General features: G+C 38.6%; 2 protein-coding genes across 9 annotated transcripts; one reads left to right on the top strand and one right to left on the bottom strand.

The window, feature by feature from the left end:
• Positions 1–5,455: 5,455 nt before the first annotated feature.
• SSB (Sjogren syndrome antigen B) lies at positions 5,456–16,155 on the top strand. 3 transcript variants are annotated; one of them, XM_006083154.3, is made up of 12 exons: positions 5,456–5,609; positions 7,156–7,227; positions 9,506–9,609; positions 9,697–9,871; positions 10,545–10,652; positions 10,740–10,840; positions 13,243–13,314; positions 13,631–13,673; positions 14,088–14,228; positions 14,785–14,971; positions 15,102–15,233; positions 15,516–16,155. In XM_006083154.3, exons 2-12 carry the CDS (start codon positions 7,165–7,167, stop codon positions 15,602–15,604), a joined length of 1,215 nt encoding a protein of 404 aa, XP_006083216.1. In that variant the 5' UTR covers positions 5,456–5,609; positions 7,156–7,164; the 3' UTR covers positions 15,605–16,155. The 3 variants fall into 3 exon arrangements, with proteins under 3 accessions (XP_006083216.1, XP_014300964.1, XP_023600838.1); XM_014445478.2 differs by lacking the exon at positions 9,506–9,609; XM_023745070.1 differs by lacking the exons at positions 7,156–7,227; positions 9,506–9,609 and having other exon boundaries at positions 5,477–5,609.
• On the bottom strand, positions 15,605–23,529 carry METTL5 (methyltransferase like 5). Of its 6 annotated transcripts, none has more exons than XM_023745075.1 (8): positions 23,309–23,526; positions 23,003–23,199; positions 20,811–20,925; positions 20,300–20,481; positions 19,026–19,108; positions 17,817–17,868; positions 16,086–16,135; positions 15,605–15,707 (listed from the first exon to the last, which is right to left on the bottom strand). In XM_023745075.1, the coding sequence occupies exons 2-8, from the start codon at positions 23,148–23,150 to the stop codon at positions 15,669–15,671; spliced, it is 669 nt and encodes a 222-aa protein (XP_023600843.1). In that variant the 5' UTR covers positions 23,151–23,199; positions 23,309–23,526; the 3' UTR covers positions 15,605–15,668. The 6 variants fall into 6 exon arrangements, with proteins under 6 accessions (XP_023600843.1, XP_006083217.1, XP_023600866.1 ...); XM_006083155.3 differs by having other exon boundaries at positions 23,042–23,199; positions 23,309–23,524; XM_023745098.1 differs by lacking the exon at positions 16,086–16,135 and having other exon boundaries at positions 23,309–23,529.
• Positions 23,530–23,766: the final 237 nt, after the last annotated feature.

Genomic DNA, 23,766 nt, shown 5'->3' with positions numbered 1-23,766 from the left:
CTGAGGTGTTTGAAGGATACTGAAAATAGTTTGTGATCTGAGGTGTTTAGTTTGCAGCTCCTATTTTCTGTAAAATTCTTTTTTGCTATTGATTTGTGCACACAAGAAAGGATTAGAAGGTAAACATTTCTGTCAGAATTATCTCAATTTCCAAATCACTGTAGTATGAACAAAAAGTATTTTACTACTAGAGGCCCCGCCAACCTGATCACCCCTAACTGCTCCCCTGCCAGCCTGATCAACGCCTAACTGCTCCCCTGCCAGCCCGGTCACCCCTAACTGTCCTCCCCTGCTGACCTGGTTGCCCCTAACTGCCCTCCCCTTCTGGCCTGATCGCCCACAACTGCCCTCTCCTGCTGGTCTGGTCACCCCCAACTGCCCTCCCCTGCTGACCTGGTTGCCCCTAACTGCCCTCCCCTGTTGACCTGATCGCCCACAACTGCCCTCCCCTGCAGGCCATCTTGTGGCCACATGGAGGCAGCCATCGTGTGTGTTGGAGTGACGGTCAATTTGCATATCGCCTCTTATATAGGATAACTGTATGCGGGCTGTTGCTGTTGGAAGGCAAACTGTTTTATGAAATGATTAAAATTGTGGAGATGATTTGAAGCATGACTTAAAAGGACTCTTTATCCAAATTTAAAAGTTGCTGTTTCTCACAATCCTTATTTTTAATTTTTAGCTTTAATTGAAATAAGATCATCATCTAGGGTACGAATTGCTTAAATTAGCCTTTATTTTCACATTATGTAAATATATGCTGTGTTATGGACTGAATGCTTGTGTCCCCCAAAATTTATAGGTTGAAGTCCTTATTGCCAATGCAAAAATGTATTTGGAGATAGGGTCCATGTGGAGGTAAAGTTAAATGAGATCACACCCCAGCTGGTGTGATCTCATTTAAATAGCTTATTAAACAGCTTAAAATCAATATCCCAAAAAGCAGCTTCAGAGTGGCAGAATTTTGGTTCCTTCATCTTTATGTACTAGTTTGCAAAATAAGCAGTTATTAGCATCCTTCAAAGGCGATTTATTAGATTTATTGGTGTTTTTTAATTATTGTGGACTCAAGCATTTAAATGTACTTGGCATTTTTCAGTGTGTTGCAGCTACTCTTATTTATGCTCAGTTTACTCTATCTTGAGCCAGTGGAAATATTATCAGAGAATTGCATGAATTGCCCTCCTTTACTAGTAGGAGAGGGGCTCTTGAGGGTACCACTGGAGTAAGAATTTCCAGAGGCCCTCGTGGGAGGATGAGATGTGGTAGAAAGCTTTATTTGCATGGAATTACATCTCTGGGTTTCAAAAGTCCCATTTCCCTTAAACCAGTCCTGGAAGAAGTGCACCTGGGGATTCAGCAGAGCTAAAAGCAAAGCCAGTGTCCAGCGTTTCATCCCATGGCGGAGCTGGGTGCAATGTAACATCATACTAGTTTCATTCTAAACAATTAGATTAGCACGTTATAACTCATTTGCTTTATCCCACCCCTCTCTCACACAGACACATCCAAGTCTCAGAATATGCCGGTTAGGTATGAATTTTCAATACTTTTGGAATTCGTCAAAATTCCAAACAGAAAGCAAAAGAGAAAGTGGGGCTGCTTCCACACCAGGGTTGGCCCTGCCCCGGCGTGTTCCAGGACCGTTCTCCATCTCCAGGTTCTTGACTTGTGCTGGAAAAATTTCAATACACGAGCTTCAGTGAAAGTGAGAGTAAGTTTCTTAAAGCTGCGGACTGAGGCAAAGGAAGGACCCCTGGAGACAGGATCAGGAGGTAAGCTCGGGTGAGTTGCTGCTACCACTTGCTCCCCTGGGTGCAAGTCTCATCCGACCCTTAGAGCTTAGGATAGAAGAAGCAAAGTACACACCTGAGGAAAGGGGGCACGGGCCTGCTCAAGGTACAGCACACACTGGTGTCCTTTGTCCTGTGGGTTTTATCTGTTTTCTACCGGCAGGAATTTTAGGAGAAATCCCAGGGGAGGATCTCAACAGAACAGTTAGATTTCTGGGTGTGTCGTTTAGTATGCTGATGTATTAAAATGAGCCTGTATGCCCGGCTCGGTTGGTTGAGCATCATCCCAGGCAACAAAAGGTCACCATGTAGATTCCCAGTTATGGCACATGCCTGGGTTTCAGCTCCATCCCCCAGAAGGGACATGCAGGAGGCAGTTGACTAAGTTTCTCTTTCTATCTCTGTATTTCTATCTCTATCTCTGTCTCTATCATCTCTCTTTTTCTCTCTCTGTCCCCATTCCTCTCTCTCTCAAATCAATTTTAAAATACAAATAAAAAGTTATTTGAAATAAGTTAAAAAAATAAAATTAGTGTGTAATGGAGTTTAGGGTTATTCTCTGCTTAGTTTCACCTCTATCATGGATTAGTGTGTGTGTGTGTGTGTGTGTGTGTGTGTGTGTGTGTGATCTTTCTCCCTTTCTAAGGTGATTTAAACCACCTGCTCCTAGGTGTCTATGGTTAGGGACGACAGTCTTATGATTTATCAGCTGACTATTAATGGCTCAGCTATTCCAGCTGATTGTTCGGTCATTTGTCTCAGTTTTCTTATTCCACTTGCCAGGGAGTTTTTCTAGTTTCTTACTAACCTGTCTTACTGGGACTTGGGTTTTTAGTCACATGGGAGAAAAGAATGGTAAGGAATTTTAGGAAATAAAAAATAGGAAAGTCTTACAGGATTTTGTTCTCCATAATTTTTTGAAGGTCTTTGAAAAAGTCATAGAGTTTTTTTCTGCTTTTCTATATTCCAATTTCTAACATAAGGCATTTATTCTTGGGGGCCCAGCCAAGTTCTCATAGGAGGACTCTTCAAGATAACATTTCCCCCTTGTCAACATCTTAGGATGTCCAATGAACACAAAAGACACATAAAACTATATTCTAGGGTTTTTAAGTAAATATAGAAACCCAAAGTTATTTATTTAAAAATATATATATATATTCTCTTTCTTACCTCTGCTTTTAAAAGAAGTTAAGAAAGCAAGGTGATGGAATTTATAACCTTTATCTCTTTGAACAAGAAGAAACTTCTCTAAGAAGGTGTGGGGCAGGACTTGCACACTGTTCAGAAGCCCCATTAGTCCAAGCTCACCAAAATCACAGCAAACACTTGGTTTATGAAATGGTTGGAACATTTAAATCAAAATTGTGCCCGATTTAAATTGCCATTATTCTCTTAGCTGGACACAGCTTTAGTTTTCAAGTGCATTTTGTGACTTTGTATTCCCTAGTTGAGGTTTTCATCTTGCATACATGTACTATTTTGAAAAGTAGTTCTAACTGGGCATCTTTCCATAGTGACATCTGTGGACCTCTGTGTGTTTATTCCATAAGTTACAAATAAGGATGTTCTTGGCCATAGCAATGGATGAGCTGAAGCTTTGAAATACTTTTTCAATGAGGAAACTCAAAGTTTTATGAGAAAACATCTGCAAAAGTATATTAAAAACCATCTGTGGAAGTAGCAGAGCATCCTGACTCATAAGTCCAGGATCAGGAACTTTCTCATCAGATTCCATCCCTATCTTTCCCATTCCTTGTCTGTAAAAACCAAACATTTAGAAGAATTTAATGTGAGGAAAAGGAGAGCTACCCAGGCAGTTGCCCAGTGTCCTAGTCTCCTCAACTTGTAAAGCAGCTTTAGTTCTGGCCTTGGGGGAGAGTTTGCAGCCAGTTTTTTTTAAAAATACTTGTTTTTTTAAAACATATTTTTATTGATTTCAGAGAGGAAGGAAGAGGGAGAGAGGGACAGAAACATCAATGATGAGAGAGAATAATTGATTGGCTGCCTTCTGCACACCCCCTATTGGGGATCAAGCCCACAACCCAGGCATGTGCCCTTGATCGGAATCGAACCCGGGATCCTTCAGTCTGCAGGCTGATGCTCTATCCACTGAGCCAAATCGGCTAGGGCTGCAGCCAGTTTTTTGACTGGAGAGACACCTTGCCTTGTACTTTTTTCCTGATGAGCAAGAAAATCCCTGTTGACAATAGTAACAATATAATCCATAAGACACTGTGATCCTATCACTCTTCTGTTCAAATCTCGTGATGACACCTATAGGGGTGGGCAAAAGTAAGTTTACAGTTGTGAGTATAGGAAATGGGGTTTATTCTTTTAAGTTAATAAAGCTATTATAAATCATAACCTGCATGTCTTTCCACATGAACAACTGTAAACCTACTTTTGCCCACCCCTATATTTCATTCCGAGTTAAAGTCCTTACAATAGCATACATGTATGCTATCATAGACTGATGCAAAGATGGGCAGCCATATGTTCAGGTAAAAAGCTCAGTCTTGCCCAGCTGGTGTGGATCAGTGGTTGAGCATCGACCTATGAACCAAGAGGTCACAGGCTCAACTCCCAGTGTGGGCACATGCCTGGATTGCAGGCTCGATCTTCTGTAAGGGGCGTGCAGTAGGCAGTCAATTGATGTTTCTCTCTCATGGATGTTTCTATTTCTCTCTCCCTCTCCCTTCCTCTCTCTCCAAAATTGATAAAAAATACATTAAAAAATAAAAATATTAAAAAATAAAAGCTCAGAGTCTTGCCCTGGCCAGTGTGTTCAGTGGTTAGAGGGGTCACAGGTTCTATTGTCAGTCAAGGGCACATACCATGGTTGCAGGTTCTATCACCAGTCCTGATTGGGGTAAAACATTTTTTTTTTTTTTAAGAATAGTTTATTGACTTAGAGCAAGAAGAAGGGAGAAGAGAGAAACATCGATGTGAGAGCTTAACATCAATCAACTGCCTCCTGCATGCTCCCTACTGGGCATCGAACCTGCAACCTGGGCATGTGATCTGACTGGGAATCAAACCAGCAACCTTTTGGTGCATGGGAGGATGCCCAACCAACTGAGCCATACTGGCTAGGGCACAGTATTGTCTATTATTTCATTGTTTAATTACACCACAACTTAGTTACCTGTTCTTGTTTGGTGGACATTTAGTTAATTCCTTTTTTTTTTTCATTTATACATTTCTATGAATATTCTTGAGCGTGTTTTCTTGTGCACAGATGTGAAAATTTTCCTAGAATATATTATTAGGAGTGGATTTTGGGTCGTCTGCTAAACACATTTTAAACTTTAGCAGATATTACCAAGTTGCTTTCTAAAATGACTGTACTGCCCTGGCCAGGTAGCTCAGTTGGTTAGAGCATCTGATACGCCAAGGTTTCTGGGTTTGATTCCCAGGCACATACAAGAAGCAACCAATGAAATGCAACAATACTGTAAATGGATCAACAAATAATATTTCTTTCTCTCTCTCACACACACTCACTCAAAAACAAACACTTAAAAACAAATATTTAGGCTAACATCCTCTATCACTCTGCCGGACACTGCACCCCAATTCCCTGGGGAGGGCAGAGGAGTGGGGGCGGGACTACAGCCGCATCATCACGCCGCGCCGGCGCCCGCCAGCCTCTGCGCCGCCGTAGCCGCGCTGCCGTGGCCGCTCGCACTCGGCGCAAGGGCTGCCGGGACAGTCCCCATCTTCTTTGCGCGCGCGTTAGAAGAGGCGACGCCGGGGCGGCGAGGCGTTCTCAGTGATCGCGTGGCCCGGCTCTGCGGGACCGGGACCTTAAAGGTGAGCAACTCCCGGGGCTAACGAGGCGGGACCAGAGGCCCCGCTTTGCGTGGTGCACCGCGGCGCCTTCCCTTTCTTTGCTGCCTCACGCTGGGCGCCTCGGCTTCTCTCCTTCCTCAGGCTGGGGTCCTGGGCCGCGTGGGCCGCGGCCGGAGGCGGCGCGCTGGTCCGGGAGGGGAGAGGGGCCCTGAGGGGAATGCCGGAGCCGGGGGTTCTGCGCACAAACAAGAGGTTGGGAGCCGAGCGAGCCAGGGCTGCTTTGGGACGGGTCGGTGGCGGGGCCTTTGGACAGAAGCTGCCCGCCTCCCCGCTGCGTCTTTAAAGTGTCCTGCCTTCGCGGCCTTGCGGCGGCGCCTTCGGGCGGGCGTGGGGGCCCCTCTGTCAGTTCCCGGGGGGGGTTGGCGCGGCGGGACTCCGCGGGGGCTCCTGGGATCCTGTGGGACCGGGTGAGGCCCGGGGATCGGGGCTGTAGGTGCTCCGCTGGCGGAACTCTCGGGTTTCTAGGGTCTTCTTCACTCACTCTCATCAAGGCTTCTGTGCGAAATGTTAGCTGTGGCTAATATCTCACATCTTGTTTACATTCTGGGGAACACGATGATGAAGCGAAGTTCCAAAATTGGGTCGGCCGAGAAGTCTGGTGGGGCCTAGATCGTTCTTTACCCCTCCCCCCCTTTGTTTTCTAAGGGCCCTAAGTCATGGTAATAACTTAGGGATGTAGATTGCGGTCGGCAAACCAGTGCATATGGTTGAGCAGACTTGGTAGTGGATGTGCACCGGATAAAGCCCTGTTGCCAGGGCTGGCAGTGTGCATCCATCCAGGTTACTGGGGAGCAATTGCAGTGCCTGCGCCCGGCCTCCGAGGACGGTGCCATGAGGGGCTCGGCTAAGGGCAGAGACACTTCCGCACCGTGCGGATGACCGGACGGCTTCACGGCGCACCGGAGGCCAGCAGCTCCGAGCGAGGGGCCGTGGTTTTGTGTCCCTCGCACACCAACCTCACAGCCTCATTCTCCCCTGCCCTGCTAAGCCGGAGACTGGTTAGTTAGCCGATCAGTGGTTAGAGAATGAGAAGGCGCGCTGTACCCCAGCTCTGCAGGCCCTCACGCTGTCATTTCGTCGGCTGCTTCATGGGCAGCATCGAGTTGGGCCCTGGCAATAATAGGTGATCTTTTTTTCACCTGAAGTTATGATACTTGATCTTTGCTGGTAAAGGTTTCAGTAAGTCAGACTGTGACTAGTTTTAAAAGGAATTTGACCCACAGCAAACAAGTGGGGCTGAGATCCATAAGGAAGATAACCACTTGCTTTGTTACAGAAGATGGAGCAGTGATTTACTTACTGAAAGGGGTGTGCACCTTTTCACTTTCCCACCACTCATTCCAGAGTTTTCTTTTGTTGAAATTTGAGAATCGAGTAGAGGAACTAAAAATTACTGATTTCTTTTTAAAGAAAACAGTGGGATATTGGTAATTTTAAAACATTCTTTTTCTGATCTTGAGTTTTGTGCTAAAAAACAACAGTAATACCAATTCGGAAAAATTTACAGGTGACCACAATGGCTGAAAATGGTGATGAAAAAATGGCTGCCCTGGAGGCCAAAATCTGTCATCAAATTGAGGTATGATCCTTGTACTATTCAACTGTGGAAACGAGCCCTTTGAAAGGAAATTTTGGGCCTCAGAACAAAGACAGAAAGAACATTTAATTTCGGTCATATACTGACCCATTATCCAATATTTGGCTTGTCTTTGATTCTTGGAATTAGTTGTACATATAATAGTACAACTGTTTTATATTGGTGGAGCCAGTTCATGAAACCCGAAGACTGCAGGCATTTCAAAAGATAACATTGTAGACTAATGTTACTTACCTTTTTTCTTTGGTTTCCTAGTCTATAAACTAAGGATAATAGTACTTTCCTTATAAGGTGGCTGTGAGGGTTACATGTAATAAGATGTAAAACATACAGCAGAGTGCCTGGCACTTACTGAGGTGGCATCATTCTTTGTGAAGTACCTTCCCTGTTAACTAGCACTTTATATCTGTGAAGATCTTAGTTGTTATTCCTGCCCAGATAGTTCTCGGCAGTTGTAACTTTTAACAGCATATTTGTTTGCAGAGTCCACTTAGCATTTTTTTTTTAAATATATTTTATTGATTTTTTACAGAGAGGAAGGGAGAGAGATAGAGTCAGAAACATCGATGAGAGAGAAACATCGACCAGCCGCCTCCTGCACATCTCCTACTGGGGATGTGCCCGCAACCCAGGTACATGCCCTTGACCGGAATCGAACCTGGGACCTTTCAGTCCGCAGGCCGACGCTCTATCCACTGAGCCAAACCGGTTTCGGCATCCACTTAGCATTTTTTTAAACATTTGTATTTGCAAGTCGAAGCTTTACAATAATGGCTGCTGTGGGTAATGTCTTAGTTTCTATTTTATGTTTTTACTGAAAAACTTCATATTATTTGGTGTGTTTTTGGCAATTCTCAACTATTTTTTAAAAGTTTTACTTCTTTGTCATTTAAAATTTCCTATATTGCAATATTTTGTACTAATTTCTTTAATTGTGAAGAAATTATAAATTATTCTGTGTTAATATTTAGAATAATACAAAGAAGCACATAGAAAACATTAATGATGTCCCTTCTATACCCTGTCACCTCTCAGATCCCACCCTCCTGAGGTAATTGAGGTTAAAGCCCAATGAATACACTTTTACACTTTGGTCAGTGCTGACACTAACATAGTTTTTAATTCCTTCCCTTTCCTCCACCAACCATGGGGTGCAATATACCCCATTCCCTATTTGATATGTAGGGTATTTCCAATATTTTAGCTATAACAGTTTTATCATGATATCTTTACATATAAATTAATAAACATGTTTACTGATTTAAAGGTTATACACATTTTTTAAAAACTTTCAATAATTAAGGCCAATTTACATCTCTGCCTGCATGACCATTTCTCTGTATTCAGGACAATACTAGGTATACTTTTTAGAATTTCGGCCAATTTGTCAGGTGAAAAATGCTATTTCATTAATTTATATTTCTTTGATTAATAATGAATTCAATTTATAGTACATGTTTAGTTTTAGTAATTTTTTTAATGTCCTTTATTCATTTTTTTTATCAGTGTTTCCTGGGGTTTTTTCTTCCAGACCCTTGATTCCTAAGAATTATTAGACTTATGTGTTTGTCTTATTTTTGGCATTCCAAGTAGTCACACTTGGGCCTTTTCATGTATAGTTTTTTCTTGTTTTTCTACTGAGAAAGGGTGCCTCTATGCTTAAATTAGATATACACTTTTAACTTTTAAAAATTAGAGTGATTAACCAGTTTATTCCAGATTTTAAATTTATTCTTTGCACACTGATTTGAAGCAAGAGGTTTTTTTATATACTAAATCCTTAGGTATGTTTTTATTTGTTGTTGACCTATCTGTTAATTACATTGTTTAATCAGCTTTTAGTTTTACGTTTTTGTTAAATTTGTATTATAAATATTTAATTATGGTATCTTTAGGAGGAAATATTGCCGCTTAAATTCTGACATGTATTTTTTAAAATATGTTTTTATTGATTTTAGAGAGAGAGAGGAAGAATGAGGAGGGGAGAGAGAGAAAGAGAAACATTGATTTCCTGCCTCCTGCACACCCCCCCCCACTGGGGGTCAAGCCTGAATCCAGGCATGTACCATAACTGGGAATAGAACTGGTGACCTTTTGGTGCATGGGATGACGCGCAACCAAACGAACAATACTGGCCAGGGCATGACATGTATTTTTAAAGAATATAACTTAGTGATGTGATAGTAATTAAAATAAAAACCCTCCAGAGTTGGAGTCAGTATTATACAATGATCTGAAATATATTGTAATTATCTTGCAGTATTATTTTGGTGATTTCAATTTGCCACGGGACAAATTTTTAAAGGAACAAATCAAACTGGATGAAGGCTGGGTACCTTTGGAAATAATGATAAAATTTAATAGGTAAAAACCTTTTAAAAACCATCTTTAGATTTTCTGTTAACAAGTGCTAGTACTAAGTCTTACAATGTTTTTACACATATTCTTCAGGTTAAACCGTCTAACAACAGACTTTAATGTCATAGTAGAAGCATTGAGCAAATCAAAGGCAGAACTCATGGAAATAAGTGAAGATAAAACCAAAATCAGAAGATCTCCAAACAAACCCCTCCCTGAAGTGACTGATGAGTATAAAAATGACGTAAAAAACAGATCTGTTTATATTGTGAGTGGGTCTTTAATGCAATTAATTATAACTTATTTATTTAGAAAGAATGGATGATAGAGTTGATGAGAATAAGGGCTCAGGAATCATAGCTTCACTACTTATTATATGTCCCTCACCACCTACTATATGTTCTTAATCTCTTTAAGCCTTATCTTTATAAATGGGGATAATATTTTTACCTTATAGAAGTGTTGTGAGAATCAAATGAAAAACTCATATACCATTGGATAAAATATTTAGCATATAAACACCCAGTGCATATCACCTGTTCTTACTTGTCATCAGCTAAACTTGATAGCAATTTTTTTTTTAGTATATTAATTTTTAAGTATTTTTTATTTTGGAAAATTTCAGACATACAAGAGTAGATTGGATATATAATGTATAATTTTCCAGTTGTAACAGTTAATACCTGATTAATCTTGTCCTGTCCCTGTTCCAACTGGATTATTATTATTTTTTTTACAACTGGATTATTTTGAATTGAATCCCAGATAAAAGAGTCACTCTTATTGTACTAGATAGCAATAGCTCTTAACCGGAGCTGTCAAACATTTGAGGGAGGGAGGGATAGATGGATATCCTGACTTCATTTCAAGACAAAAGGATTCAGAATTTCTGGCTCATTGTTTACCCGAGAAGTCATTTGTACATTTCTTCCTACTCACAGAAAGGCTTCCCTACTGATGCAACCCTTGATGACATAAAAGAATGGTTAGAAGATAAAGGTCAAGTACTAAATATTCAGATGAGAAGAACATTGCATAAAGCATTTAAGGTATGGTTGTATGATATAACAGACTTTTTCTAGTTGAAAAATATATGGGACATAACTAAAAAAAAATCTTTCTCCCCCTTTTAAAAGGGATCAATATTTGCTGTGTTTGATAGCATTGAATCTGCTAAAAAGTTTGTGGAGACCCCTGGACAAAAATACAAAGACACAGATCTGCTAATACTTTTCAAGTAAGTCTTTTTGCTGATGTTTCTTCTGGCCACTTAGTTATGTGGAATTGACACACTGGGGTAAGGAATATGGAATAGCCTCCTCTATAAGTCCAGTAGTTTTGGTATCCATAGGATTCTTTGAGAAATGCTTGAAATTTGTTTAGTGGAAACTTAATCCTTTGAGAATACATAGAAATGTTTATTAATACCTCTTCTCTGTTAGCAACTAGTAAATGAGGCTAAGTTTTAGAACTTATTTTGCATCTAAAATTCATAATCAGGCTGGATACTGAAGTTTGGGCTTTTGGTGTTAGAGAATAAATCACTGTACAATTTTTATCTGTTCTTCTCATAGTCTATATGCCTGTATTTTATATAGTACAAAGGATTTGGATCACATTTTTTAATGTGTGTGTCTAAAAACTTGGACAAACCAGAGCATTTGCATGATAAAGTTAGATGGAGGACCATTGTCTCCTGCTTTTGCATTACATAGTATAATTTTTCTCTCTTTACTGCGACCAGCATGGCTAGAGAGTGGACGAGTCCTGTGTAGGGGCAACGGGGGGGTTGAAAAAAAGAAAGAGACAGACACAGAGACAGTAGGGAAAACTGGGACCAGGTGGGATGCTGCCCTCTGATGAAGAGACAGTGACCCAGAGCTGGTGCAGCGCGTTTATTATAATACAGCATGATACCAGAAAGTTTTACTGGAGTTTAAGACAAAGGAAATTATGTGAAATCATGGTTAAGGATCAAGCTGCAATTCTTCATTCTTGTGGCTTCTTTGTAATTGTCACTCCTGGCTGAGTCCATTCCTGGCGCCTGGCTGAACTTAGATAATGAAACCCACACCCTGGCGCCTGAGCTAAAGGTTAGGCCGACAACATACCTGCCTCAGGCAAGGTATGTTTCCAGGACGTGGCTCTGCCGATGCCCTGGACTCGGCCAACAATCAGCTCATGTGCCTTCCCAGGCGCTCTCTACAACATAGTATTCTAAATATGCTGTGTACTAAACTGGACTTAGAGATGCACTGTGATGAATCATGCTCAGTGTTACATTCTCAAAAGTGTTTTTTCTTTTTTAGACTTCACCCGAGGATATGTTTGTTGGTTTTTAAACAGAACATGATTATATTTAATACACAAGTTTGATACAACCAAAAAGTAAAACAGAGTAAAATAATAACAAAAAAACATGGTATTTCATTTGCAGTGCATGAGAAATGGTTAACATCTTTATGACTTATTTTGCATCTAAAATTCATAATCAGCTCTTAAAAACCAGTAACAGAGACACTATAATGCAAGGAAACTGGAAAAAATAAAATAAGTGATTAAGCATATACAATGATTTTGCTGAGCAGTAATGAAGAATAATTTCTCTATAGTATCACAGTGAGCAGAATAAAGAACTGACACCTAATAGTCTTCAGTTTTGAACAGTATTGTACAGTTTGAACTCTCATAAAAACTGAGAGGCATATTGAGAGAAGTATCTATAATTAGGGGCCCAAGGATATGTTTTTACTGATTAGACTGGGGGGTGGGGGTGGACATCGATGTGAGAGATAGCATCTATGTGTTGCCTCCCATATGTGCCCTGACCAGGGATCGAACCTAAAACTTAGATATTTTCCGATAGGAATTGAACCCACTACCCTTTGGTATACAGGATGACGCTCCAACCGAGCCACCTGGCCAGGACCCCTCAAGAAATATTTTTTAATGTGATTTTTATAATTGTTCTTATTCTTGGGTCTCGGAGGGATTTTAGAATTTTCTCCTTTTGTGAAATGAACACTAGAAAACTCTGAAACTTACATAACTTCTGGTTTACTTTTAAAAAAACATGAATGAGCCCTAGCTGGTTTGGCTCAGTAGATAGAGTGTCAGCCTGCAGACTGAAGGGTCCTGGGTTTGATTCCAGTCAGGGGCACATGGCCTGGGTTGCCGGCTCCGTCCCCAGTGTGGGGCATGTAGGAGGCAACCAATCGATGATTCTCTCTCATCTATGTTTCTATCCCTTCCTCTCTGAAATCAATAAAAAATATACCTTAAAAAATACATGAATAATAAATGAAAACCAATATGAGATTGTTAATGGATATGGGATTTCTTTTGGGGGTCATGAAAATGTTTTGAAATTAGATAATAGTGATGGTTGTACAACCTAAATATATTAAAAGGCATTGAACTATACACTTTAAAACAGTGAATTTTATGGCATGTGAATTAATTCTTAGTAAATCTGTTATTTAAAAAATATAAGAGTAACTTCCTTGATATCTTTTGAATTTTTAGCTAATTATGTTGATGGGAAAAAATGTAACATTCCTATGCCATGTCTTAAATAATTAAAAATAATTTGAAATCTTTGTTCTCATGAATTTAGCCTCTATATTTTGTGTCCTTTAGGGAAGATTACTTTGCAAAGAAAAATGAAGAAAGAAAGCAAAATAAAGTGGAAGCTAAATTACGAGCTAAAAAGTAAGTAAATAGAGCCAATAGAACATTTTAATTCCTTAAATCTTTACAAAGGTAGAGAGTGGTTCTGGGAAATGGGGCTGATGATGAGCTTTAAAATGAGTAGCAATAGGCTTACTTACCTTTTGCTCATGAAACATTGGGGTCTTAAACTGCCTTGATAATCTGGGGGCCACATTGTGTGTGCTAGCATTAGACAATCAGAAATTCTAAGGACTGGCTTTGGTTAAGTTTAGTGATCACGATCAAGGTTATCTTTACCATGATTTAATTTTCTCATATAGTAAGTGGAAAATTCTAATTATATTTTTATTTGTAGAGAGCAAGAAGAAAAACGAAAGTTAGCAGAAGATGCTGAAATGGTAAGTATATATTACTGATATCTAAGAATTTAAAGTTGAGAATAAAAGATCTGAGGACTTTCCAGAAAATATGTAAGCAAATCTGTAGTTGTCATTACACTAAAGTAATAGCCAAGTACTATTGGCTAAAATTATTACTTATCCAGAGATGATTTAATAAACAGACTTATATAACTAAAATATGTAACTAATTAAATATTACTTGTTGGAGAAATTAGTTAAATCAAAAGCCATTGTAGAACAAAGGATGAAATGTACCAACTATTAAAGTACTTAAAAATAGCATTTTAGTTTCTAGTCTTTTCCTTGTATAGGTATAGAGTGGTGTAAGCTATTTCTGATTTGGGGTTGCTTTTTTTTAATCTTTAAATTTGGGGTTGCTTTTAAGAAACTTTTATTGCCTTGTTTTTATAGAAATCTCTAGAAGAAAAGATTGGCTGCTTGTTGAAATTTTCAGGGGACCTAGATGATCAGACCTGTAGAGAAGATTTGCACATCCTTTTCTCAAACCATGGTGAAATAAAATGGATAGACTTTGTCAGAGGAGCAAAAGAGGTTTGGAAACATTCATTCATATGCTTTTATGCCAATGTTGAAAAATCCACAGAAATTTATCTTTTAGATGAAATCATTAGTAGAGAGAATCATTGTTTATGCAAATAGCTTCTCTTTAATTACTTGTCCATCTTGTTATTGCTTTGACTCCATGTGATACCTGTATTTTGTTTTAAAAATATATTTTTATTGATTTTTAGAGAAAGGGGAATGGGGAGAGAAATATTGATCAGCTGCCTCCTGCACGCCCCCTACTGGGGATGGAGCCTGCAACCTGGGCAAGTGCCCTGACTGGGAATCAAACCAATGATCTGGTGCATGAGTCTATTTTCAACCACTGAGCCATATTGGCCAGGCAATACCTGATATTTTCTGTTATGCTGTAAATAATTGTTGGATCAGTGACTGCAAGTTTTGTAGTATCTTCCTGATGTTCACTAAAATTCATTGAAACTGGTAATGTCATGGAAGATTTTGCAGGCTAGGAAAAATTACTTTGAAGGTATTAACTGTGAGACTAAAAACTTAAGGGTGTGGCTTTTTGTCTTTGATGTAGGGAATAATTCTATTTAAAGAAAAAGCTAAGGAAGCACTGGAGAAAGCCAAAGATGCAAATAATGGTAACCTTCAAATAAAGAACAAAGAAGTGACATGGGAAGTACTAGATGGAGATGTGGAAAAAGAAGCATTGAAAAAAATCATAGACGATCAACAAGAATCCCTCAGCAAATGGAAGTCAAAAGGTTATTCTTATTTTTTTCTGAGAATTTGGATATTTACTCATTTGCTTGAGTAAAAAGTATAATAGGTGTTCAAAGACAGTGACAAGATACTTAAAACATTTCTTTACTGATTTCTCAATTGCCTCTTTAGGTCGCAGATTTAAAGGAAAAGGAAAGGGAAATAAAGTTGCCCAGACTGGGTCTGCTAAAGGAAAAGCACAGTTCCAGGGCAAGAAAACTAAATTTGATAGTGATGATGAACATGAAGAAAATGGTGCATCTGGTAAGTTTTTCTAAGTCCTTTGGTACTTACATGAGAAATTATTTGTGGGAGAGAACAGTGATGTGGTTTTTCAGTTTCTGTATGAGTGGCATTATTGGATTGCAATTTACCCTGGTTGTGCTGTTTTTACAAATGGATAACAAGGATGTTTGGAAGTTAAGGTTAGAGAGCAGAAGGTCTGTACTACAAGAAAAGCCCTTTCTCATTGGTAATTGTGCTCCTTACTAAAATAGAGTAATCCTTACAATGAACTTAATAAAAATTAATTCTGTTATTGTGTAGGACCGGTAAAAAGAGCAAGAGAAGAAACAGACAAAGAAGAACCTGCATCAAAACAGCAGAAAACAGAAAATGGTGCCGGAGACCAGTAGTTTAGTAAACAAATTTTGTATTCATTTTAATTAGGTTTTTAGCTGCATTTGTCTTTGGTGGCTTTTAAAAAGAAAACCGAATTAGGTCCACTTCAATGTCTACCTGTAAGAAAAGAAAATTTTTTATTGTTTAGCTTGTCTTTTTGTTATCCAAATGAGGATTTTTTTTTAATGTACAGTTGTATGTTATTCAGATGATTCAAATATCAAAAGAAAGATTCTTGTACTAAATTGCCTTTGTAATATGAGAATGTATTAGTACAAACGAATAAAATGTATACTATATAAAAAGAGCAAAAACTTAGTTTATTTTTTCTTTTTCTGTCCAAAGTATTTGAGAAATAATTTATCTTAAACTAGAGTATTGGCTGTGGATTATAGGCTGTTCCATAATCTGTCTCCCAGGCTGGCTTTCTGTATTTACTCAGGCAACTTGATAACATAAGAATTAATTACTTATTGTAAAGTTCAAGAGACTTACTGATTTCTTTTTATGAAATTTGTATGATGCCGGCAGGTCATATCTCAGCTCTATAAAAAAAAAAAAAAAAGCCACTTAAGGATAAAAACTGTATTTCCAAGCATTTACCACCTTTGACTAAAAAAACCCCACGAATTAAGAAAGCACTAAATGCTGGTAAACTGAAGATTTTAGACCTGTCACTTTAACTTGGTATCCAAGGACTGCCATGTATCCCCAAGGTTACCCATGGCAAGTTGAGTTTGGCATTTCTGCTATTTTGGTAATTTATACCAAAATTTGAGATTATAGGGAAGAGTTTAGAAGTCTAACTTGTTAGAAGCATAACAAGTGGACAAAAGTATATCCTATGAAAATGATAGTACCTTCCTATTTTTAGTTTCCTAATCAATAGCAATCTCATACCTATTTAAGTTTTATTGTCTGGATTTTAGTAATGGTAGTAAGTAGCCATGTATTTTCCTACTATGCTCTCAAATGAAAACCAACTTTTTCATATTCCTTTCTAAAGTATAATGTAGGTCCTCCAAACTTACTACTGATCCATTTTAGCGGGATGGCAATGAGTCTACCTATCCCTTCATATTTTACAACATAAATTCTAACTATAGGTCACAGCTCTCAAATTTTAATGTGCATTGAGGCGCAAGTTATAATTCAGTAGATCTGAGTGGAGCCTGAAATTTTGCAAGTCTAACAAGCTCCCAAGGGATGTCAATGGTCATCATCTAAAACTACATTTGGAGTAGCAAGGCTCTGGTTTGGTATTATACTGGAATTGTTCTAAGGTGCTCCATGTTGCATATTCCAATAACTTAAATTACATAAGGAATGACAATACTGAATATAATAGAAAGACTGACCTTTTACACATTATATTAAGAACAGTAATAGATCTAGTTATATGGTTAACACCATCGTGCTAGTTCATAGTTTATTATCGTGTAAAAACATTTCCCCTTATTGTACTCTTATTTCAGACTTTTCAAAATTATTTGGATTACAGTTAGCTTCTAGTTGTATGCTTTCCCTATTTTAATGTTTGTGAATATTCAGTTTACTAATAAAAATGTACCAAGCATGATTTACTCAGTGTGGATGATTATATTCTATCCCCTACTAAAAAAAAGCTTCATGTTATTTGACTTCAGGGGCAATTAGAAAATTGAAAGACAGGTGATCCAGCCCTAGCTGGTTTGGCTCGATTCCAGTCAAGGACACATGCCTGGGTTGCAGTCTCAATCCCCAGTAGGGGGTGTGCAGGAGTCAGCCAATCAATGATTCTCTCTCATCATTGATGTTTCTATCTCTCCCTTCTCTGAAATCAGTAAAATATATATATTAAAAAAAGAAAAGGCAGCAATAGTTTTAAAAAAAGGTGATCCAGGCATAATCTGGTGGTATTTTCCATGAATGGATTTCAAACTGAGGTCTGACCAACTCTAAACCCAAGCTTTTCAGTCATTGAAGCTATAAAGGGTCTGAGCTTGGAGTGACCAAATACTTGGGTGCTATTAGAAGTTTTCAGTAAAATGCAATACATAAATTGGGACAGTCTTAGACAAACATTGATACCCTGCCTTTACTCTATTTACTACCCATTTACCACACTAAAAAACGTGATTTACACTATCATCTTAGCACCTGTATAAAAATTCTGGTTTGGCTAATGCATTTTGGCTTTCTTATATAGAATTTAGATTTGTTTTATGAGAAACTTAAAACTCTTACCTGCAATGATGTCTATCTTGATTTTCCATTCTGCAGCTTTCTTTTGAATATGCTGAACATAATAACATGTTAATGTGAACTGATTTGTAAATATTTTTAAATTGCTTTTTACTAATACTTGGTATTAAGTTTTCAAAAAATTCAAGCTTTTAAAACTTCATTAGAATTTAGATCCTTAAATTTTTTTCAATTGATTGGATCACATTTAGAAAATCAAGCCATTTCAATATATTTAACCACCTGAGCCAAATTACATATTTAAATAAAATCCAAGTCACAAAGTTATTATTTCAGAAATACATCAAAGTGTACAACGTAACCATGGTTTCTGCAGCATTATTTCATCAATAATATATAACTATCCTGGAAACCATTCAACAGAGATCTATGTACATGGTCAGTGGCAGTAGGGGATAGTAGTTAAGAACATGGTCTCTAGAACCAGACAGCCTTGCATCTGAACTGCTGCTCTGCTACTTACCAGCTTTGTAACCCTGAGCTACTCATTCTTTTTGTGCCTCAGTTTCTTCATCTGTTAAATGAGGATAATAATGGTATCTTTCATCTGATTGTTGAGGAATATGAAAAGTGCTTTGAACTGTCCTGGCACACAGTAAGTACTAAATGTTAACTACTCGTAGGTCTAAAATTCTTGAACTACTTCATAAAATTTTTGGTTATAAAAATTGCTTTATGAATTTTTAAAAATATACACATTTCAACATAAATGGAAAAAAAGTTGCCCATAATCCCCTAAATAAATTATGTGCATAATTTGCTAGAAATTTAGAGATATTAATATTTGGTATAAGCATTTTATTCATGTTGATAGTATGATTAAGCTGGTTGATAAACTAACTTTCCCTAAATTTTAGGGAAATATTTTCATTATAAACAATACTGACACTGTGTGTGTGCATGTAGTTTTTTCTTGAATTTAATAAATAATCCTAGTTTGGGTATATTTTCCCATTTTTGAAATCTAGAATTTCTGTATAAGAATACAGACTTGCCTGGCCAGTATTGCTCAGTGGTTGAGTGTGGACCTATGGACCAGGAGGTCACAGTTCAATTCCTAGTCGGAGCATATGCCCAGGTTCTTGTCTAATATTTACATTTATTTACCAGTAAATACATTTCACAGCAAATCCTTACAACACTCATGATTTCAAAAATAAATGACAGAATATCATGATGATTTGAACTTACTTCTCTAGTTGAGGATTTGTGTAAAGAATATACTGCTGTTCTTGCCATTTCCAAAGCAGTCTTCAGAAATGCCATATCTGTTCCTGTTAACAGTAGAAAAAGCTCCAATTTAAATTATATACCTGTTATCAAAATAGAAGATTAAATGAATACCAGGTATTAATAAATATGAAAATAGCCACTTCAAATTCTGCAAAAAGACAGAGTACAAATAAGTAAAACATCCAAATATCTTATAAGTTGATAGAATAAAACCAGAACTATAATGTCGTATTTGAATAAGGATAAAGTAAAAATTTTAGTATCATATTCCAAATTAATAACTTTCAAAAAAGGGAGAAAGGAACAGAGTAGTAATTAGAATCAGGTGGGGGTGGGGGGTGCAAGGAGGACTTTTTAAAACTGCATGTCTTTTCCTCTTACTGATTTCCTACCCTCCTTGCGCACAGCATTCACACAAAAAAAGCCACAGTGAGTCACTGTTACTGAAAGAGGTTCCAGCCCTATCCGGTTTGGCTCTGGATACAGCGTCAGCCTGAGGACTGAAAGGTCCCGGGTTTGATTCATGTCAAGGGCACATGCTCGGGTTGCGGGTTCACTCCCCAGTAGGGGGCGTGCAGGAGGCAGCTGATAAGTGATTCTCATCATTGATGTTTTTATCTCTCCCTCTCCATTCCTCTCTGGAAAAAAATAAAAAATAAAAAAATAAATTATATATATATATGGGGTTCTAGCCTTGGCTGGCATGGTTTAGTGGTTCGGCCCAAGAATAAAAGAGTCTCGAGTTCTATTCCAGTCAAGGGCACATACCTGGGTTGCAGATTCCCCACCCAGGCTGGGGTGCGTGGGGTAGGCAACCATTTGATATGGGTCCCTCACATGGATGTTTTCTCTTTCTCCCCCCCTCACTTCCAATCTCTCTAAAATCAATGGAAAAAATATCCTCCAGGATTAACCAAAAAAAGAAAAAGAAAAAAGGAGGTTCTATGTGAAAGTATAAAATACTTTATAGGATTCATAATCATTCATAAAGGGCAGGTAAATCATTGTTGAAACCAGATGGAGTATAAAAATATTTTTTTTCATTTAATACAAATTTGTGAAAACAAAGATTAAAAAATTCAATTCCCTATCCATGCATTAAACAAATTGAAATTGTAATAACTATAGATAAGAGATTGGTGTATTTACTGTAGAGTGATAAAAACACTTAACCTAAACAATCAATAAGCAACTGGTTTTTAAAACCAATATATCTGAGTTTTGTTACTAACCTTTATTATTTTTGGTTCCAAAAGGAGGATTCATAATTACTGTATCAAACGACTTGGACATTCTGTTAGCTAATGAGCACACATCACATTGAACCATGTCAACATTTGTTAACTCGAACTCTTCCACATTCCTATTAAATATTTCCAATGCATCTTCATCTATGTCAAATCCAACACACAACCTATAAATACAAAACATAGACAAAGATTCACTATTTATGGCTTCCAAGTCAAAGCAATAACAATAAAAACCATAACTCAACTGGCAAAGTAAGAGTGAGTGTTACCTTTCAACAGCATGATTTACCAATCTGGCAGGGGTTGGAAACTCAGGTTTGTATACAAGGGAGACATCTGCCTGCTGGTGTTACTGGTTTTGTTGTTGTATTTTTTTTCGTTCTGCTTGTTCAAAATTAACTCATTATACTATAGAGTCCCATAAATATAACCAGTTGATCCTATTTATGCTTATTAAAGCCACCCCATACCAAATAATATATACTGGACCTACCCTGCTCCTAACATTGCAGTTCCGATGCTGAGTACTCCACAACCACATCCTAGATCTGCAACCACTTTATTTTCAATGTCATCATATGTGTTATGAATTGTATAGAGCATACATGCTAAAAGATCAAAAAACATTAGAGAATAAGTAAGCAAGTTGATGACCAAAATCCAATTTGTGCAAATGACTCTTTAAAACAATTTGTATTTCATTATCTAGTTCTCCCCCAAATGGTACCCTAGAACATAAGGCATAATACCTTGGTATGTAATTCAAAGTCTCACACACAAAAATAATAAAACCCATATCAGTGGTTCCCCAAAATTAGTCTCTGCTGACAATGCCAAGAATGACAAAACTTTGAGGTAAATGAGAAAAATAAGGTCAATGTTTTTCCCCTCAACCTGTTTAAAACATTGCCATCCATACACATATATCAGTTATCTTTGATGTTGAAATATTTTTATGAAAGGATGGGAAGAGTAAATAGGTTTTAAAAATATCTTTCCCTGTTAATATATAAATTTGGCAATGCTATATCAGTGTCCAAAATTATTTTGAAATTTTACTGATTTGTGAAATCTGTAAGTCTAGGAACCACGCATTAACATTAAAATGGCACAGAACTTTTTTGCAACAAATTTGTCACCAGGTACCATAAGCTTAAACTAGAATGGGAAAGGAAAAAACTAAACCCACAATATAGCTTTTAGACTCACATATTTAGACATATATTTATGATTTACAGCTATATATTCATAATCTATTAATACAGTGGTTCTCAACCTTCCTAATGCTGCAACCCTTTAATACAGTTCCTCATGTTGTGGTGACCCCCAACCATAAAATTATTTTCGTTGCTACTTCATAACTGTAATTTTGCTACTGTTATGAATCGTAATGTAAATATCTGATATGCAGGATGTATTTTCATTGTTACAAACTGAACATAATTAAAGCATAGTGATTAATCACAAAAACAATATGTAATTATATATGTGTTTTCCGATGATCTTAGGCGACCCCTGTGAAAGGGTCGTTCGACCCCCAAAGGGGTCGCGACCCGCGACCCACAGGTTGAGAACCGCTGTACTAAGAAGACCTGATAGAACTATTGAGCTGTAGAGCAGAAGATACTGAGATTGGAAAGGGATATTTCAAATACACAAAGGTCTGGTATACGCTGAAGGTTACTCATGAGTAAGATCACTGATATCTCCCTATCGATATATGAACCCTATAAGGATTACTGGCCATCACTGATGCCCCAGGATCGTTTTATCAAAAATCCAATTATGGGACATCTCAGGCCGACTGTGCTGTCCTGATTATAGCTGCAGGTGTTAGTGACTTTGAAGCTGGTAAAGAATTAGCACATCCATGTGCATGTTACAACTGGCCTTTTAAAAAGCTGAATTCCACTTAGAAACCCTATAACCTGAGATATTAAATAAGTCATTAGCTAAATTGAGTGAACTGGTCTTAATATTTGGTTGAAATTATGACAGTATGTTGGAGTTAAGTTCCTTGACATTCACTGGCAGCTTAGAAACAAAACCATGTTGGAGCTGGATGAGTTTCCTCCTTGCAGGTGTTGCCAACAAATTAATTTTCCTAAGACTCCCCAATGACTTTGATAATACATTTATTAAATATGAATGGTTTTTCCTGTATTACTGGTATCAGTCTCTCAGATCAAGCAACACTACTGATTCTCACTCAGATCATTTTTAAAATTGAAATGCATCTTCATAGTTATATAGCGCCTATTCTGGATTTGTTAAAAGTCCTTCAGCTAGCCAGCTCTAGTATTCATTTCTAGGACAGAGTATAGTATAGAATCTGTGCTGACAATTCCTTGCAAAAGGAAATTGATCCTTATTTTACAAATATTTACTGAGCTCCTAACTAGTATCAGAAACTCTTCAGGCACGGGGAATTCTTTGCCCTTGAGGAATTTACAGTGTAATGAGAGAAACAAACACATTAAAAAGATGTCTGACAGTATTAAGGGCATGCAGAAGCCAAACAGTAAAATGGCAACGTGTGTATCTGTGTGTGGGGTGTCTTTAGCCGTGGTGTCAAGGAAGTCCTCTCTAATGTGATATGTAATCTTTCAGCAGATTTCCTCTGGATGTTCTTTGTATGTAAATAACTGTCCTCATTTCATTATAGAGTGAGCAGACAGGACTCACCCACCCGAGAAGCAAAGGCGTGGTCACCAGCTGCCCTACCTGCAATGTGCGGCCTGGTGGGATACTGTTCTAGGAGTAACTTGGGCTTTTCGAATCCATCCACTTGTTGCAGGCGACTCTCTAGTTCTTTAAGTCTTAATTTCTTCATTTTTTTTTTTTTTTAAAGTGTGGGTTCTCAGGGTTTAACGGCACCGGATCTGCAGAGAAATTATTTAACCTGAATTTCCCGAGCCCCCAAGCCCCCGCCCATTTTTCAGCGCCGCTGGCCCAGGGCCGGGCAGGGGACGAATGGCGGTAAGGACACACCGGCCAGGCCGTGTGCGTCTCCTCCCGGCGCTATCGGCGAGCGGAGTCTTCCGCCAGCCTCTGAGCAGCCTGCCTCCAGGGTATCCTGCGCCGATCTCAGGATCCTCGATCAGCGGCGGCTCCAGCCCGGGTTTCAACGCACCGCGTCGGCGTATTTCAAGAGGTTGCTAGCGCCGTGGCTGGGGCCGGAAGCGCCGCTAACCAGGCGCGCTCGCGTTCGTCCCAGTGCTGCCTCCGAGCTGCAACCGCGGCCTGGCTCACGGGTTCCGCTGGCGACTCCGTCCTCATCCACCTCCACTCCGCCCTTCTCGCAGCGCCCCAGCCGGGCCTCCCCCCCACCTCTGCACCCCCCGCCCCCCCCGTTACACTCAAAGGATAGGGGTACAAAGAGGGTGAAAATGATGGGGAAAGCGGGTGAAAGTCACGGTCACTTTGTTTTAATGCCCAGTGTAGCCCTT

Source organism: Myotis lucifugus, unplaced genomic scaffold (genome assembly GCF_000147115.1).
Source record: "Myotis lucifugus unplaced genomic scaffold, Myoluc2.0 scaffold_5, whole genome shotgun sequence".
Lineage (NCBI taxonomy): Eukaryota > Metazoa > Chordata > Mammalia > Chiroptera > Vespertilionidae > Myotis > Myotis lucifugus.
The sequence above is the reverse complement of the archived record's forward strand: the minus strand, read 5'-3'. Positions and strand labels throughout refer to the sequence as shown.